This window comes from Tachyglossus aculeatus, chromosome X1, assembly GCF_015852505.1.
Source record: "Tachyglossus aculeatus isolate mTacAcu1 chromosome X1, mTacAcu1.pri, whole genome shotgun sequence".
Classification (NCBI taxonomy): Eukaryota; Metazoa; Chordata; class Mammalia; order Monotremata; family Tachyglossidae; genus Tachyglossus; species Tachyglossus aculeatus.
In genome coordinates this window covers 95,914,284-95,933,067 of record NC_052101.1, presented here as the reverse complement: position 1 = coordinate 95,933,067, position 18,784 = coordinate 95,914,284, and the positions used below count along the sequence as shown (strand labels likewise).

At 50.1% G+C, this 18,784-nt stretch overlaps 1 protein-coding gene across 1 annotated transcript in view; it reads right to left on the bottom strand.

The window, feature by feature from the left end:
- P4HTM (prolyl 4-hydroxylase, transmembrane) overlaps positions 1–13,424 on the bottom strand; it is a 50,925-nt gene extending 37,501 nt beyond the window's left edge. Inside the window, 5 exon segments of the mRNA XM_038771736.1 lie at positions 4,837–4,918; positions 12,070–12,133; positions 12,135–12,468; positions 12,588–12,650; positions 13,403–13,424. Of these exon segments, the coding sequence (XP_038627664.1) occupies positions 4,837–4,918; positions 12,070–12,133; positions 12,135–12,468; positions 12,588–12,650; positions 13,403–13,424 (565 nt within the window).
- Positions 13,425–18,784: the final 5,360 nt, after the last annotated feature.

The following is an 18,784-nucleotide window of genomic DNA, read 5'->3' as shown; positions in this document are numbered from 1 at the left end:
TTAAAGAACTTTCACCTCACCGCAGGACATTTTATTCTAATTGAATACAGTGTGAACAAACAAAACATCTTCCTAACATCCTTCTAAATTTGAGTCTGAAGGGTCGGGAAGGATGGCCTAACCTCAAAACCGACAAATCCCTCTACACCCCACAATCTGCAAAAACTGTGTTGGTGACAAATGTCGGACCCTGGCTTTTACTGAGCACTTACGATGCGCACGGTACATTACCGGAGAGTAGGTACAGACGATCCCTGCCCTGCTCACAGTGCTCTGCACACAGTAAGCGCTCAATAAATACGATTGATTGATTGATTGATGGAGCTTACAGACTAAAGTGCTGTGGGGCTAGGGGAGAGATGAATATCAAAGGGTTTTAAGGAAAACAGATCCAAGTGCCCAGGTGACACCGAAGGGAGGGCTAAGACGGGGAAGTGAGGGCTTAGGCGGGGAAGGCTTCTTGGAGGAGATGGGATTTTACCAGGGCCTTGGAAATGAGGAGAGCGATGGTCTGCTGCTTATAAAGGGGAAGGGCGTCTCAGGCCATGAGGAGGATGTGGGCGAGGGGTCGGCGGCGAGAAAGAGGAGATCAAGGTACCGTGAGAAGGTTGGCGTTAGAGGAGCGAGGGATGCGGACTGGGATGCAGTAGATTGGCGAGGCCAGCTGATTGAGTGCTTTAAGGCCGACGGTAAGGGTTTTCTGTTGGATGCGGGGATGGACGGGCAACCACTGGAGGTTTCTGAGGAGTGGGGAGACTTTGACTGAGCTTTATCTTTTTTAGAAAAATGATCCGGGCAGCAGAGTGGAGTATGGACTGGAGAGAGGGGAGAGCCGGGAGGCAGAGAGGCAGCTGATGCAGTACTCAAGGCGGGCTATAAGTGTTAGGATCGGTTTGGGTGGAGGGGAAGGGGCGGATCCTAGAGATGGGAGAAGGTAGACCTGACAGGATTTGGTGGTGGGATGAAGGAGGGAGGAGTCCAGGATAACGCCGAGGTTATAGGCTTGTGAGACAGGGAGGACGGTGGGTGTCGTCTTCGGTACAGAGAAAGTCCGGGGGAGGTCAGGGTCTGGGGGGGAAAGATAAGGCGGCGCGTTTGAGGCATTTCACTTGAAATGGTGTACCTCAAGAAGACGGTGCGATGAGCTAGAGTCCTTGACAGAATGGTTAGTAAACAGGCTACCGGGATGATAAGCTAAAGTTGTGGTGCCTATCGCTTTACCGGCCTGTTTCTCGTCAGGCACGGCTTGTCCACTGGGCAGGATCAGCGCCGCGGGATAACTGAGCAACAGGATCAAATGGAAGGCCAGGGTTAGGCTAACGGGGCTGGTAAATTCGGGTCATCAGATTCCCATGCCCTCTCTTGACTTTTTAAACGAATTGCAAAATGAATACTTTTCAAGCTCTGGGAATTTTCTTCAAAAAGTGGCTAGTGGGAAACAAAAAATCACTGCCGGAAGATAGATGATCTGACAAATTTCAGTTATAAAGATTAAATACTTAAAAACCAACGGCGACGCTGTGAACTACCCAGATAGTCTCCACAAAAAGGGAGTTATTAAGAAATGCGTGTGCCCAGACCTACCTGTTAGAAAACACAGCTCTCCTCTTTAACAAAACAAAATTCAATGTTTCCACAAATGGGCCAGGGAGATAGCGGGAAGGGATGGAGGGAAAAGGGAAGGCTACAATAGTTTCCCAAAGTCTTCCTCCTGAAAAACACGGGGGAAATCTTCGTTGTGGAATAAAGAGGGAGTTCTACCAGCCATGGGTGTCTGTGTCAAACAGAAATAGCGTCTAGTGACAAACAGTGTCTGTGGGTTTCAGTTTCTCTATGCTAAACATCAAGAAGTGCCCCAATAATCATTGTCAAGATTTTGGACTTGCAACGGATTCCTCTCCTAACGTAGTCAATTTTCTCCCCTTTCGAACAGTGATTTATCGACGGAGGCTCCCGTAGTAAACGACGAACCAGCCTCGGGACAGTCACAGAGACTTCAAGGACCGAGGACTTCTGCAGAAGAACCGGTTATAGTGAGAGCGGCTCGCATGTTGCCTCTCATCCCTGTCAGTCACGGGGCAGTGGGGGTAACAGGTAAGTAGGCAGGCAGAGGTAGAGCACACAGTAAGCGCTCAATAAATACGACCGAATGAATGTACGCTTTGCACACAGTAAGCGCTCAATAAATACGATCGAATGAAAAGAGACCACCGTGTGTTTGCCAGGACGGACACAGAAATCTTCCCTGACCACGTTAGCCAGATCCTAGAGAATTAACAGAACACGCTCCCCTAAAAAGACACTTTGGTTTATTTTTTCAGATTTTTATGATCTTTACCCCAGACGAGCAAATTAGCAGAGGCCCAGATCTATGGCCTCAAGGAAATTAATAAGACCCAAAGACTTGATTGTTTTTTTTTAACATGTTCAGACTACTGATGCTCACAGCCATTAACCTTATGTATCATTTCTACTTCTATCAGAATAAACAGCAAAGAACTGATAAATATTTTACAGACTGGCTAAAAAATGCAAAAAAAAAAAATCTGTCAGGATGCTTTGAACATTTATTCACTCAAGATATATCACCAACTACAAAACTGAACCATCCCAGCTTGGAAACCGCAAAACAAATTGGGAAGATGAATAGGGAAAGAAATAGGCAGGAAGTTTCCCTTTCAACCAAGAAGCAGAAAAACAAATCTCTGGTACAAAAAGGCTTAGGTCTGTGGAGATATTACATACATTTCTCTGAATACACCAACTCAGATAACCAGGCTTCTTGAAATTCAAGTAAGATCTCGGGCATCATTCCTTAACCGTGCCCCTTTAGGGACCACCAAATCTACTGTTATTACTACGACTACTAGCAATAACAGCGACATTTGTTAAACACCACGCAACGTACTAAGCACTGGGGTAGATTCAAGATAACCAGATCCGACACGGACCCTGTCCCACATGGGGCTCACAGTCCAGGGGGAGGGATGAGTCCCAGAAAATGTAAGTGACTCTCCTGAGGTCACAGAGCAAGCAAATGGCAGAGCCGCGATCAGGATACAGGCCCTTGCTCTTTCCGCTTGGGCCACGCTACTTCTCCAAGAGGGTGGGCCGAACCCGACTATCCAATTCTATTTATTCTGAGAAATTTAAAAATCGGATGCTTCAAACTGCCAGTTCAGGCAAAAAGGGATATGTTCAGTGCATCCTAGTGAAAAGAAACACAGTCCCTAAAGTCTTAATAGGAGCTAGGGAAACAATATAGGAAATTATTCCTAAGGCACCTCTGCTTTGCAAAAGGACCACGGGATCACATTAGTAGAATCACGGGAAGGTTAAAGACGCTACCACCACTTTGGCTGGTGTTCCGTCAGGACAGGGTAGACACGATGCTTCAAAGGAAAGAATAAATACATTTTTACAATTCTCAAGGGTATTCTAGAACGCCCCAATAGTCTATCAAAAGGATTAAGGTGGCATTTTCCTCAAGGGAATAAGACCAGAGGTGGCGAAACTACAGGGAAAAGAGCACTGTCCCTCAAATGGTTGAAGAGAAGATGGCCAAAACTAGTTCGGCGGAAAACCAGGACCTTAGGACGCCAACCTGCCCTTGAGAAGGGCAAATGTGGGGTTAAAGTCTCACAGCATCCCGGTACATCAGCGCTATAATTCCTGAAATGCCTTACAACTTAAAACTGAGCGTGCATTGAGGATGCTTGAGGAAGGCCAACTATTTAAAGTGCGCAAGAACAACCAGGGGTGGGTCATTTCAAGACAGCCTGCTCTGTTTATACCCAAATCCCAACTGCACGATATTTATATACTCATCCATCATGGCCTGAGACAGCTTATTAAAAAAAAACAAAACAGCGACAATCCCGGCTACACGGTCAGCCTATTAATAATGGAAATAGAGAAACGTCATATATATATTTTCCAGTTTAAAACAGTTTTCATCTCTTATCATGGGGAGTTTTCTTCACTCTGGCAACATAGTTTGAAAAGTTTTGGGCACACAACTCTTGTGACTCAACTGTTCCAACTAAACTCGAAGGAGGTTTCTGGCAACCGACTGGCAGAACCTAGTCTAGGAAAACCCAACCGATTCATTAATCGGGCCTTCTTTGGTGAAGCCCTCTTTCCTCCCACACTCTCTCCCTTCTGCACCGCCTGGGCGGTTGGATCCCGGCTCCGCCAACTGAAAGCTGGGTGACTTTGGGCAAGTCGCTTAACTTCTCTGTGCCTCAGTGACCTCACCTGTAAAATGGGGATTAAAACTGTGAGCCCCCCCGCCCCGTGGGACAACCTGATCACCTTGTAACCTCCCCAGCGCTTAGAACAGTGCTTTGCACAGAGTAAGCGCTTAATACCATTATTATTATTATTATCTAATAATCCCCATCCCCATCCCATCCTCGGCCCCCACTTATTCACTTATTCACATAGCCACAACTTAATTATAGGGAAGCAGCATGGCCCAGTGGAAAGAGCATCGCCCTGGGGAGTCAGGGGACCTGGGTTCGAATTCCAGCCCCACCACTTGTCTGCTGTGTGACCCTGGGCAAGTCACTTCACTTCTCTGCACCTCAGTTTCCTCATCTGTCAAATGGGGATTAAATTCTAGTCCCTACTGAGACCGAGCCCCATGTGGGACAGGGAGTGCGTCCAATCTACAGATCTTGTATCTACCCTAGCGTTTAGTACTTGGCATACAGTAAGCCCTTTTATTATTATTATTATTATTATTATTATTATTATTAGTATTATTATATCAATGCCTGTCTTCCTCTAGACAATAAGCTCCTTGTGGACAGGAAATGCGTCGTAGTTCCTTACCAAAGAGTAGGGGTTTCAGACTGAGAGTTTTCACGGAATGCTCTTGGTTAGGAATCAGCTCCACCTTCCGCTTGTAGCCAACCTGGAGAACACCAAGTCGGCACAAATAAACAATCACTGCACGAAAACAAACAATCACAGCACACATTCATGGTAATCATGTCTATTCAATACTGTTTTCAGGAGACGGCCAAATGCAATTACTTAAGCACTGAGCTTCTCTAAAACCAAAACGGCAGATTGAAACAAGGTGCTCACTTGGCTGGCGAGCCCCACGTGGGGCAGGGACTGTGTTTGGAAGAGCGCTCGACACAGAGTAAGCGCTTGATCCAATAATAATGTGAAAGGAGAATTTCTCTTAAACTTTGGGGAGGGAGGATGGTAACCGAAGGGCCAGACTGGTTTTTAAAATGGGTCTGGGAGGGTTATTTCAGTTTTCCTGGGGCTCGCCCGTTTACCGGTCAGATAGAAGGGGACTGATTGAGCCCCTTCCTTCCTCTCCCCCTCGTCCCCCTCTCCATCCCCCCATCTTACCTCCTTCCCTTCCCCACAGCACCTGTATATATGTATATATGTTTGTACATATTTATTACTCTATTTATTTAACTTGTACATATCTATTCTATTAATTTTTTTTTGTTAGTATGTTTGGTTTTGTTCTCCGTCTCCCCCTTTTAGACTGTGAGCCCACTGTTGGGTAGGGACTGGCTCTAGATGTTGCCAATTTGTACTTCCCAAGCGCTTAGTACAGTGCTCTGCACATAGTAAGTGCTCAATAAATACGATTGATGATGATTCCTCGAGGGAAGCAGATGCATAAAAGCCTCACTGAAGGCCCATTTCCTCCAAGAAGCCTTCCCAGATTAAGCCCCCCTATCCTCCTTTGCCACCCCCTTCTGCATCCCTCCGATCTGCCCCTTTTATTCACCTCTCCCTCGGCCCCCGGGCGCTTTCATTCATTCAATCGTATTTATTGAGCGCTTACTGTGTGCAGGGCACTGTACTAAGCGCATATCTTAAGTGCTTAGACACTTGAGTCCGTATCTGTAACGTATTTATATTAATGATGTCTGTCTCCCGAGCCGGTTGTGGGCAGGGGACGTGTCTAACAGCTCTGTTGGGTGGTCCTCTCCCAAGCGCCCAGGACAGTGCTCTGCAGGCAGTAGGCGCTCAATCAATCAAGCACTGTACTAAGCGCTTGGGAAGTACAAGTTGGCAACATCTAGAGCCAGTCCCTACCCAACAGTGGGCTCACAATCAGTCCGACTGATCTCCAAAACGGGTAAGACCGTGCTGAAGGAGTTCGTCTTCAACCAAGCGGTGGCCGGTGCGGCCCTTCGAGCGTCAACGATCCCCCGGGCACCAGCCCTGACGCTGGGAGCACGGTCCCGGGGGCACAGAGGAGCAGCGTGGCTCAGGGGAAAGCGCCCGGGCTTGGGAGTCGGAGGTCACGGGTTCTAATCCCGGCTCCGCCACTGATCGGCTGTGTGGCTTTGGGCAAGTCACGTCACGTCTCTGGGCCTCATCTGTCAAATGGGGATGAAGACTGTGAGCCCCACGTGGGCCAACCCGATGACCTTGTATCTCCCCCAGCGCTTAGAACAGTGCTCGGCACCTAGTAGGCCTTTTAGACCGTGAGCCCACTGTTGGGTAGGGACCGTCTCTAGATGTTGCCAACTTGGACTTCCCAAGCGCTTAGTACAGTGCTCTGCACACAGTACGCGCTCAATAAATATAATTGATTGATCAGTAAGACGGGCGGGGCACCCCGACATGCGGGCGAACAATGTCCGCCACATGTCTGCTGTGTGACCTCGGGCAAGTCACAATTTCTCTGAGCCTCAGTTACCTCATCTGTCAAATGGGGATCAAGACTGTGAGCCCCATAAGGGACAACTTGATCACCCTGTATCCCCTCCCCGCAGCGCTTAGAACAGTGCTCCGCACATAGTAAGCGCTTAACAAATGTCATCATCGTCATCAACAATAATAATAATGGTTTTTGGTCCGCGCTCACCACGTGCCAAGCACTGGTCTAAGCGCTGGGATAGTAAGCGCTTAACAAATGTCATCATCATCATCAACAATAATAATAATGGTTTTTGGTCCGCGCTCACCATGTGCCAAGCACTGGGATAGTAAGCACTTAACAAATGTCATCATCAACAATAATAATAATGGTTTTTGGTCCGCGCTCACCACGTGCCAAGCACTGGTCTAAGCGCTGGGATAGTAAGCGCTTAACAAATGTCATCATCATCATCAACAATAATAATAATGGTTTTTGGTACGTGCTCACCACGTGCCAAGCACTGGTCTAAGCGCTGGGATAGTAAGCGCTTAACAAATGTCATCATCATCATCATCATCAACAATAATAATAATGGTTTTTGGTCCGCGCTCACCATGTGCCAAGCACTGGTCTAAGCGCTGGGATAGAGTCAAGGTCATCAGGTTGCCCCACCTGGGGCACACAGTCTTCATCCCCATTTGACAGATGAGGCCCAGAGAAGTGAAGTGACTTGCCCAAAGCAGGGTGGCTCAGAGGAAAGAGCCCAGGCTTTGGAGTCCGAGGTCATGGGTTCAAATCCCGGCTCTGCCAATTGCCAGCTGTGTGACCTCGGGCAAGTCACTTCACTTCTCCGGGCCTCAGTTCCCTCATCTGTCAAATGGGGATGAAGACTGTGAGCCCCACATGGGACAACCTGATCACCTTGTATCTCCCCCAGCGCTTAGAACAGTGCTTGGCACATAGTAATCGCTTAACAGCTACCAACATTATTACTCTGAGAGAAGCAGCGTGGCTCAGAGGAAAGAGCCCGGACTTTGGAGTCAGAGATCATGGGTTCAAATCCTGGCTCCGCCACTTGTCAGCTGGGTGACCTCGGGCAAGTCACTTCACTAGGCCTCAGTTCCCTCATCTGTAAAACGGGGGTGAAGACTGTGGGCCCCCCGTGGGCCAACCTGATCACCTTGTATCTCCCCCAGTGCTTGGCACATAGTAAGCGCTTAACAGATACCAACATCATAACTATTATTATTACTCATTCATTCATTCAATCGTATTTATTGAGCAGAGCACGGTACTAAGCGCTTGGGAAGTCCAAGGCGGCAACATATAGAAGGCGGCGACATTTAGAGAAGCAGCGTGGCTCAGTGGAAAGAGCCCGGGCTTTGGAGTCAGAGGTCATGGGTTCAAATCCGGGCTCTGCCAATTGCCAGCTGTGTGACCATGGGCAAGTCACTTCACTTCTCTGGGCCTCAGTTCCCTCATCTGGGAAATGGGGATGAAGGCTGTGAGCCCCCCGTGGGACAACCTGATGACCTTGCACCCTCCCCAGCGCTTAGAACAGTGCTTTGCACATAGTAGGCACTTAATAAATGCCACTATTATTATCATTATTATACAGAGACGGTCATCATCATCATCAATCGTATTTATTGAGCGCTTACTATGTGCAGAGCACTGTACTAAGCACTTGGGAAGTACAATACCCAACAGCGGGCGCACAGTCTAGTCTCACCAACAGGGACCGTCTCTCTATGTTGCCAACTTGGACTTCCCAAGCGCTTTCCAGGGCCCAACTCTGAGAGAGGCGGCGTGGCTCGGAGGGGAGAGCCCGGGCTTGGGAGGCGGAGGTCATGGGTTCAAATCCCGGCTCCGCCACTTGTCAGCTGGGTGACTTTGGGCAAGTCACTTCTCTGGGCCTCAGTTCCCTCATCTGGAAAACGGGGATGAAGACTGTGAGCCACCCGTAGGACAACCTGATGACCTTGCACCCTCCCCAGCGCTTAGAACGGTGCTTTGCGCATAGTAGGCGCTTAATAAATGCCATCATTATTATTATATAGAGACGGTCATCATCATCATCATCAATCGTATTTATTGAGCGCTTCCTACGTGCAGAGCACTGTACTAAGCGCTTGGGAAGTACAATACCCAACAGCGGGCGCACAGTCTAGTCTCACCAACAGGGACCGTCTCTCTACGTTGCCAGCTTGGACTTCCCAAGCGCTTTCCAGGGCCCAACTCTGCGAGAGGCAGCGTGGCTCGGAGGGGAGAGCCCAGGCTTGGGAGGCGGAGGTCATGGGTTCAAATCCCGGCTCCGCCACTTGTCAGCTGGGTGACTTTGGGCAAGTCACTTCACTGGGCCTCAGTTCCCTCATCTGGAAAATGGGGATGAAGACTGTGAGCCACCCGTAGGACAACCTGATGACCTTGCACCCTCCCCAGCGCTTAGAACGGTGCTTTGCGCATAGTAGGCGCTTAATAAACGCCATCATTATTATTATATAGAGATGGTCATCATCAATTGTATTTATTGAGTGCTTACTATGTGCAGAGCACTGTACTAAGCGCTTGGCAAGTACAATACCCAACAGCGGGCGCACAGTCTAGTCTCACCAACAGGGACCGTCTCTCTACGTTGCCAACTTGGACTTCCCAAGCGCTTTACAGGGCCCAACTCTGAGAGAGGCGGCGTGGCTCGGAGGGGAGAGCCCGGGCTTGGGAGGCGGAGGTCATGGGTTCAAATCCCGGCTCCGCCACTTGTCAGCTGGGTGACTTTGGGCAAGTCACTTCTCTGGGCCTCAGTTCCCTCATCTGGAAAACGGGGATGAAGGCTGTGAGCCACCCGTGGGACAACCTGATGACCTTGCACCCTCCCCAGCGCTTAGAACGGTGCTTTGCGCATAGTAGGCGCTTAATAAATGCCATCATTATTATTATATAGAGACGGTCATCATCATCATCATCAATCGTATTTATTGAGCGCTTCCTACGTGCAGAGCACTGTACTAAGCGCTTGGGAAGTACAATACCCAACAGCGGGCGCACAGTCTAGTCTCACCAACAGGGACCGTCTCTCTACGTTGCCAACTTGGACTTCCCAAGCGCTTTCCAGGGCCCAACTCTGAGAGAGGCAGCGTGGCTCGGAGGGGAGAGCCCGGGCTTGGGAGGCGGAGGTCATGGGTTCAAATCCCGGCTCCGCCACTTGTCAGCTGGGTGACTTTGGGCAAGTCACTTCTCTGGGCCTCAGTTCCCTCATCTGGAAAACGGGGATGAAGGCTGTGAGACCCCCGTTTGCAACCTCCCCAGCGCTTAGAACGGTGCTTTGTGCATAGTAGGCGCTTAATAAATGCCATCATTATTATTATATAGAGACGGTCATCATCATCAATCGTATTTATTGAGCGCTTCCTACGTGCAGAGCACTGTACTAAGCGCTTGGGAAGTACAATACCCAACAGCGGGCGCACAGTCTAGTCTCACCAACAGGGACCGTCTCTCTACGTTGCCAACTTGGACTTCCCAAGCGCTTTCCAGGGCCCAACTCTGAGAGAGGCAGCGTGGCTCGGAGGGGAGAGCCTGGGCTTGGGAGGCGGAGGTCATGGGTTCAAATCCCGGCTCCGCCACTTGTCAGCTGGGTGACTTTGGGCAAGTCACTTCACTGGGCCTCAGTTCCCTCATCTGGAAAATGGGGATGAAGACTGTGAGCCCCCCGTTTGCAACCTCCCCAGCGCTTAGAACGGTGCTTTGTGCATAGTAGGCGCTTAATAAATGCCATCATTATTATTATATAGAGACGGTCATCATCATCAATCGTATTTATTGAGCGCTTCCTACGTGCAGAGCACTGTACTAAGCGCTTGGGAAGTACAATACCCAACAGCGGGCGCACAGTCTAGTCTTACCAACAGGGACCGTCTCTCTACGTTGCCAACTTGGACTTCCCAAGCGCTTTACTGGGCCCAACTCTGAGAGAGGCAGCGTGGCTCGGAGGGGAGAGCCCGGGCTTGGGAGGCAGAGGTCATGGGTTCAAATCCCGGCTCCGCCACTTGTCGGCTGGGTGACTTTGGGCAAGTCACTTCACTGGGCCTCAGTTCCCTCATCTGGAAAACAGGGGTGAAGACTGTGAGCCCCCCCGTGGGACAACCTGATGACCTTGCAACCTCCCCAGCGCTTAGAATGGCGCTTTGCACATAGTAGGTGCTTAATAAATGCCACTATTGTTATCATTATTATATAGAGACGGTCATCATCATCATCAATCGTATTTACTGAGCGCTTACTATGTGCAGGGCACTGTACTAAGCGCTTGGGAAGTCCAATACCCAACAGCGGGCGCACAGTCTAGTATCACTAACAGGGACCGTCTCTCTACGTTGCCAGCTTGGACTTCCCAAGCGCTTTCCAGGGCCCAACATTATTACTCTGAGAGAAGCAGTGTGGCTCAGAGGGGAGAGCCCGGGCTTGGGAGGCGGAGGTCATGGGTTCAAATCCTGGCCCCGCCACTTGTCAGCTGGGTGACTTTGGGCAAGTCACTTCACTGGGCCTCAGTTCCCTCATCTGGAAAACGGGGATGAAGACTGTGAGCCCCCCGTGGGACAACCTGATGACCTTGCAACCTCCCCAGCGCTTAGAATGGTGCTTTGCGCATAGTAGGCGCTTAATAAATGCCATTATTATTATTATTATATAGAGACGGTCCCTACCCAACAGCGGGCGCACAGTCTAGTATTACTAACAGGGACCGTCTCTCTATGTTGCCAACTTGGACTTCCCAAGCGCTTTACAGGGACCAACATTATTACTACGAGAGAAGCAGTGTGGCTCAGTGCAAAGGGCATGGGCTTTGGAGTCAGAGATCATGGGTTCAAATCCGGGCTCTGCCACTTGTCAGCTGTGTGACTTTGGGCAAGTCACTTCACTTCTCCGGGCCTCAGTTCCCTCATCTGGAAAACGGGGATGAAGACTGTGAGCCCCCCGTGGGACAACCTGATGACCTTGCAACCTCCCCAGTGCTTAGAATGGCGCTTTGCGCATAGTAGGCGCTTAACAAATGCCATCATTATTATTACTATTATATAGAGATGGTCATCATCAATCGTATTTCTTGAGTGCTTACTACGTGCAGAGCACTGTACTAAGCGCTTGGGAAGCACAATACCCAACAGCGGGCGCACAGTCTAGTCTCACCAACAGGGACCGTCTCTCTACGTTGCCAACTTGGGCTTCCCAAGCGCTTTACTGGGCCCAACTCTGCGAGAGGCAGCGTGGCTCGGAGGGGAGAGCCCGGGCTTGGGAGGCGGAGGTCATGGGTTCAAATCCCGCTCACAGTCGGCGCTCGAGAAATACGATCGATCGATCGATTGACTGATTGCAATCCTACCATCCTTCTCAGCCTTCCCGGACCCCCAGTTTGAAGGCCCCGCCCGGGGGGCGGTTCCTACCTTGATGCCCTCGAGCCGGGGGAGGGAGGGGATGGGCGGGGCGGGGGGGCCCGGCGGGGGGGGCGGCGGCGTTGGCGGCGGCGTTGGCCTGGGGCCGGTCGGGCTCCGGGGAGTCCCCGTTACTGTAGTGCACGAAGAGGAGCAGCGCCAGCACGTTGCCCAGGTACAGGTGCACGAACACCATGAGCACCAGGAAGTAGGAGCGCGAGCAGATGCCGCGGGGCTTCCCCGGCGGGGGCGGCGGGGCCTCCCCGCGGGGCCGCGGGCCCAGCACCACCCACGGCGGGGCCTCCTCCGGGCCCGCTTCCATCGCCGCTCGGGGAGGGGAGGGGAGGGGAGGGGAGGGGAACGGTACGGAACGGAAGAGGCGGGTGCCACCGAGCCGCCCCCCCCCCGTTGCTAGGAGACCGGCCGCCCCCAGAGATGCTTAGGCCGCACTCGGGGCGGGCCAACCGCCTCTGCTGGGTGACCTTGGGCCGGTCACTTCCTTTCTCAGTTCCCTCATCTGTTTATTTTACTCGTACACCGGACCGGAACGGAACGGAAGAGGCGGGTGCCACCGAGCCGCCCGCCCCCGGTTGCTAGGAGACCGGACGGGCCCAGAGATGCTTCGGCCGCGCTCGGGGCGGGCCACCCCGATATGCGGGCGAACCGCCTCTGCTGTGTGACCTTGGGCCAGTCATTTCCTTTCTCAGTTCCTCATCTGTTTACTCTATTTTACTAGTACACCGGAACGGAGCGGAAGAGATGGGCAAGCGGGTACCACCGAGCCGCCCCCGGAGATGCTTCGGCCGCACTCGGGGCGGGCCACCCCGACGTGCGGGCGAACCGCCTCTGCTGTGTGACCTTGGGCCGGTCATTTCCTTTCTCAGTTCCTCATCTGTTTACTCTATTTTACTTGTACACCGGAACTCCAGGAGGCCTTCCCAGACTGAGCCCCTTCCTTCCTCTCCCCCTCGTCCCCCTCTCCATCCCCCCCATCTTACGTCCTTCCCTTCCCCACAGCACCTGGATATATGTAGATATGTTTGTACAGATTTATTACTCTATTTTACTTGTACATATCTATTCTATTTATTTTATTTTGTTAGTATGTTTGGTTTTGTTCTCTGTCTCCCCCTTTTAGACTGGGAGCCCACTGTTGGGTAGGGCCTGTCTCTCTATGTTGCCAATTTGGACTTCCCAAGCGCTTAGTCCAGTGCTCTGCACACAGTAAGCGCTCAATAAATACGATTGATGATGATGATGATGAAGAGATGGGCAAACTAGTGCAACCGAGCCGCCCCCCCGGTTGCTAGGAGACCAGCCGCTCCCAGAGATGCTTAGGCCGCACTCAGGGCGGGCCACCCCGACATGCGGGCGAACCGCGTCTGCTGTGTGACCTTGGACCAGTCATTTCCTTTCTCAGTTCCTCATCCGTTTACTCTATTTTACTTGTACACCGGAACGGAAGAGATGGGCAAGCGGGTGCCACCGAGCCGCCCCCGGTTGCTAGGAGACCGGCCGCTCCCAGAGATCAATCAATCAATCAATCGTATCTATTGAGCGCTTACTGGGTGCAGAGCACTGGACTAAGCGCTTGGCAAGTCCAAGTTGGCAACATCTAGAGACGGTCCCTACCCAACAGTGGGCTCACTTGGGCCTCAGTTCCCTCATCTGGAAAATGGGGACTGTGAGCCCCCCGTGGGCCAACCTGATCACCTTGTATCCTCCCCAGCGCTTAGAACAGTGCTTTGCACATAGTCAGCGCTTAACAAATGCCATTATTATTATTGTTGTTATTATTATTATTATTATTATTCTCTTGAGAAGAGGCCAAGCACTCCTGGGATGGAAGCGGGACTGCCCCGCAGCCGGGGATCGGCCCAGGCCCAGGCACTTGAGGAGACAGCCAGAGGCCGGGCCTTGGAATCAGAAGGTCGTGGTTTCTAATCCCCGCTCTGCCCCTTGTCTGCTGTGTGACCTTGGGCAAGTCGCTTCACTTCTCTGGGCCTCACTTCCCTCGTCTGCACAAAAGGGATTGCGACTGGGAGCCGCCCGTCGGGCAGGGACTGTGTCCAACCCGAGGCCTGAAATGTATTTATTCATATTCAAGTCAGTCTCCCCCTCTAGACTGTAAGTTCGTTGTGGGCAGGGAATGCGTCTGGTATACTGTCATACAGCGAAGCAGCGTGGCTCGGTGGAAAGAGCGCGGGCTTTGGAGTCGGAGGTCATGGGTTCGAATCCCGACTCTGCCAATCGCTTCACTTCTCTGGGCCTCAGTTCCCTCATCTGGAAAATGGGGATTAATCAATCGATCGTATTGATTGAGCGCTTACTGTGTGCAGAGCACTGGACTAAGCGCTTGGGAAGTACAAGATGGCAACATATAGAGACGGTCCCTACCCAACAGTGGGCTCACAGTCTAGACTGTGAGCCCCCCGTGGGACAACCTGATCACCTTGTAACCTTCCCAGCGCTTAGAACAGTGCTTTGCACATAGTAAGCGCTTAATAAATGCCATTATTATTATACTGTACTCTCCCAAGCGCTTAGTACAGTGCTCTGCACACAGTCGACATTCAATAAATACAATTGACTGACTGACTAGTGCAATAGAGTATTACTCTATATTTATTTTACTTGTACGTATCTATTCTATTTCTTTTATTTTGTAAATATGTTTTGTTTTGTTGTCTGTCTCCCCCTTTGAGACTGTGAGCCTGCTGTTGGGTAGGGGCCGTCTCTATATGTTGCCAACTTGTACTTCCCAAGCGCTTAGTACAGTGCCCTGCACACAGTAAGTGCTCAATAAATACGATTGATTGATTGCAATAGAGTATTACTCTATTTTACTTGTACATATCTCTTCTATTTATTTTATTTTGTTAATATGTTGTGTTTTGTTGTCTGTCTCCCCCTTCGAGACTGTGAGCCCGTTGTTGGGTAGGGACCGTCTTTAGATGTTGCCAACTTGGACTTCCCAAGCACCTTAGTCCAGTGCTCTGCACACAGTAAGTGCTCAATAAATACAATTGATTGATTGATGGCAATAGAGTATTACTCTATTGATTTATTTTACTTGTACATATCTATTCTATTTTAGTTTGTTAATATGTTTGGGTTTTGTTCTCTGTCTCCCCCTTCAAGACTGTGAGCCCACTGTCGGGTAGGGACAGTCTCTCTATGTTGCCAACTTGGACTTCCCAAGCGCTTAGTCCAGTGCTCTGCACACAGTCAGCGCTCAATAAATACGATTGATTGATTGATTGCAACAGAGTATTACTCTATTTTACTTGTACATATCTATCTATTTTATTTTGTTAATATGTTGTGTTTTGTTCCGTCTCCCCCTTCGAGACTGTGAGCCCACTGTTGGGTAGGGACCGTCTCTAGATGTTGCCAACTTGGACTTCCCAAGCGCCTAGTCCAGTGCCCTGCACACAGTAAGTGCTCAATAAATATGATTGATTGATTGCAATAGAGTACTACTCTATTTTACTTGTACATATCTATTCTATTTATTTTGTTAATATGTTTTGTTTTCTTCTCTGTCTCCCCCTTCGAGACTGTGAGCCCACTGTTGGGGAGGGGCCGTCTCTAGATGTTGCCAACTTGGACTTCCCAAGCGCTTAGTCCAGTGCTCTGCACACAGTAAGCGCTCAATAAATACGATTGATTGATTGCAACAGAGTACTATATTTTACTTGTACATATCTATTCATTTTATTTTGTTAATATGTTTTGTTTTGTTCTCTGTCTCCCCCTTCGAGACTGAGAGCCCACTGTTGGGTAGGGGCCGTCTCTAGATGTTGCCAACTTGGACTTCCCAGGCGCTTAGTCCAGTGCTCTGCACACGGTAAGCGCTCAATAAATATGATGGATTGATTGATTGATTGTGCAACTGGAGCTCTGCTTTCTGCCCCATGATATCACAAAGTTATATGGGCTGAATCTTAAGTGGACAAATCGACACCCTGGAAAGCGATGCCACTACCGGGTCCCTGCTTGGTCGGGGAGGGGGAAGGACCACAGATTCCTGCTTTAAAATTAATTCTTGTGGACGAACCCCGGTTCGGCCCGCTCTTCCTGGCCCGAACGGCGGACCGCTTTCTCCTCGTGCCCGTGACCTAGTGGAAAGAAGGAGTTGCGGGGCTGGGAGGTGGGCGTCCTCATTTCTCATCCCAGTTCCCCCACTCGCCTGGACCGGGACCCGGAGGGCGTCCATTAAAGTCTCTCTGCCTCCGTTTTGCCACCTGTAAAATGGGGGTGAAGTGCCCGTCTGCCCTCCCCCCTTAGACCGTGGGGTCCGGATAGTCTACTGGACACGTTGGGAGCACTTAGCAAAATAATAATAATAATGATGATGGCCTTTGGTAAGCGCTTTTTATGTGCAAAGCACTGTTCTGAGCGCTGAAATTCCACTCATCAGTACTTCCCAAGTGCTTAGTACAGTGCTCTGCACACAGTAAGCACTCAATAAATACAACTGAATGAATGAACTATTGTTATCCTTATGAGAAGCAGGGTGGCTCAGTGGAAAGAGCCTGGGCTTTGGAGTCAGAGGTCGTGGGTTCAAATCCCGGCTCCGCCATTCATCAGCTGTGTGACTTCGGGCAAGTCGCTTCGCTTCTCTGTGCCTCAGTCACCTCATCTGGAAAATGGGGGTGAAGACTGTGAGGCCCCCCGTGGGACAACCCGATTGCCTTGTATCCCCCCCAGCGCTTAGAACAGTGCTTTGCACATAGTAAGCGCTTAATAAATGTCATTATTATTATTATTATTATGGATCCAGTGCACAGACTAGTGCCCAGACTCTTCTAGACTGCGAACCCGCTGTTGGTTAGGGACCATCTCTATATGTTGCCAATTTGGACTTCCCAAGCGCTTAGTCCAGTGCTCTGCACACAGTAAGCGCTCAACAAATACGACTGAATGAGTGAATTTCCCCCCCAGAACTTGTCACCCTGTGAGGACGAATCCCCCAACAAGGAATTGACCTGGGGGAAAGAACCCCGGGAATTAACTTTAAATTGGAGGGCCAGGGGGAGGGAGAGAATGGGACCCCGCTAGACTGTGAGCCCGCTGTTGGGTAGGGACCATCTATGTTGCCAACTTGGACTTCCCAAGCGCTTAGTACAGTGCTCTGCACGCAGTAAGCGCTTAATAAATACGACTGACAATGAATTTACTTGTACCCACCCCAGCGCTTAGCAGTGTCTGGCACATAGCAAGGACTTAACAGATGCCACAATCATCCCCGGCCCCCCCTTTAGACTGTAAGCTCCTAGTGGGCAGGAAACGTGTCTGTTTATTGTGGTTTTGTAGTCGCCAAGCGCTCAGTATGGCGCTCTGCACATAATAAGCGCTCAATGAATGCGATGGAATGAAATAGCTACAACTCCCGCCCAGATTCCCCTAGGCCACGCTGCTTCCGAAAGAGCCTGGCCCAGGCGGAGGACCCGGGTTCAAAGCCCACTTCCACCACTCGCCGGCCGTGTGACCTTGGGCCAGTCACTGCATTGCTCTGGGCCTCAGTTTCCTGCTTTACGCAGGAAGCTGTATATATGTATATCAGCATCAATCGTATTTATTGAGCGCTTACTGTGTGCAGAGCACTGGACTAAGCGCTTGGGAAGTACAAGTTGGCAACATATAGAGACAGTCCCTACCCAACAGTGGGCTCACATGTTTGTACATATTTATTACTCTATTTATTGATTTTACTTGCACATATCTATTCTATTTATTTATTTTACTTGTACATACCTATTCTATTTATTTTATTTTGTTAGTATGTTTGGTTTTGTTCTCTGTCTCCCCCTTTTAGACTGTGAGCCCACTGTTGGGTAGGGACTGTCTCTAGATGTTGCCAATTTGAACTTCCCAAGCGCTTAGTACAGTGCTCTGCACAGAGTAAGCGCTCAATAAATACGATTGATGATGATGATGATGATGATATTTATTTTATTTTGTTAGTACGTTTGGTTTTGTTCTCTGTCTGCCCCTTTTAGACTGTGAGCCCACTGTTGGGTAGGGACTGTCTCTAGATGTTGCCAATTTGTACTTCCCAAGCGCTTAGTACAGTGCTCTGCACATAGTAAGCGCTCAATAAATACGATTGATGATGATGATATTTATTTTATTTTGTTAACATGTTTGGTTTTGTTCTCTGTCTCCCCCTTCGAGACTGTGAGCCTGCTGTTGGGTAGGGACCGTCTCTCTACGTTGCCAACTTGGACTTCTCAAGCGCTTAGTCCAGTGCTCTGCACACAGTAAGCGCTCAATAAATACAACTGATTGATTCATTTCCTCAACTGTAAAATGGGGATTCAATCAATCAATCGTATTTATTGGGCGATTCAGTACCCGCTCTCCCTCCTACTTAGGTGAGGCCCGTATGGGCCAGGGTCTGTGTCTGACCTGCCTTGTATCGACCCCATCGCTTGGAACAGTTTGACACGTAGTAAGCGCTTAACTGTCTATGTTGCCAACTTGTACTTCCCAAGCGCTTAGTACAGTGTTCTGCACACAGTAAGCGCTCAATAAATACGATTGATTAACAATTACCTTTAAAATAGAAGTGCCGCTCCCATCTCGGCTGCCGATCTAGTGCTCACCTCCCCGCCGCCCCCGGAAAAAAGCGGACGTAGAGCTGCGTGTGGGTAAATCCCAGGCGTGGGACATGTTCACGCCAACCTTAGTTTCACCTGCCTCGGAGTTGCCAGACTTTAAA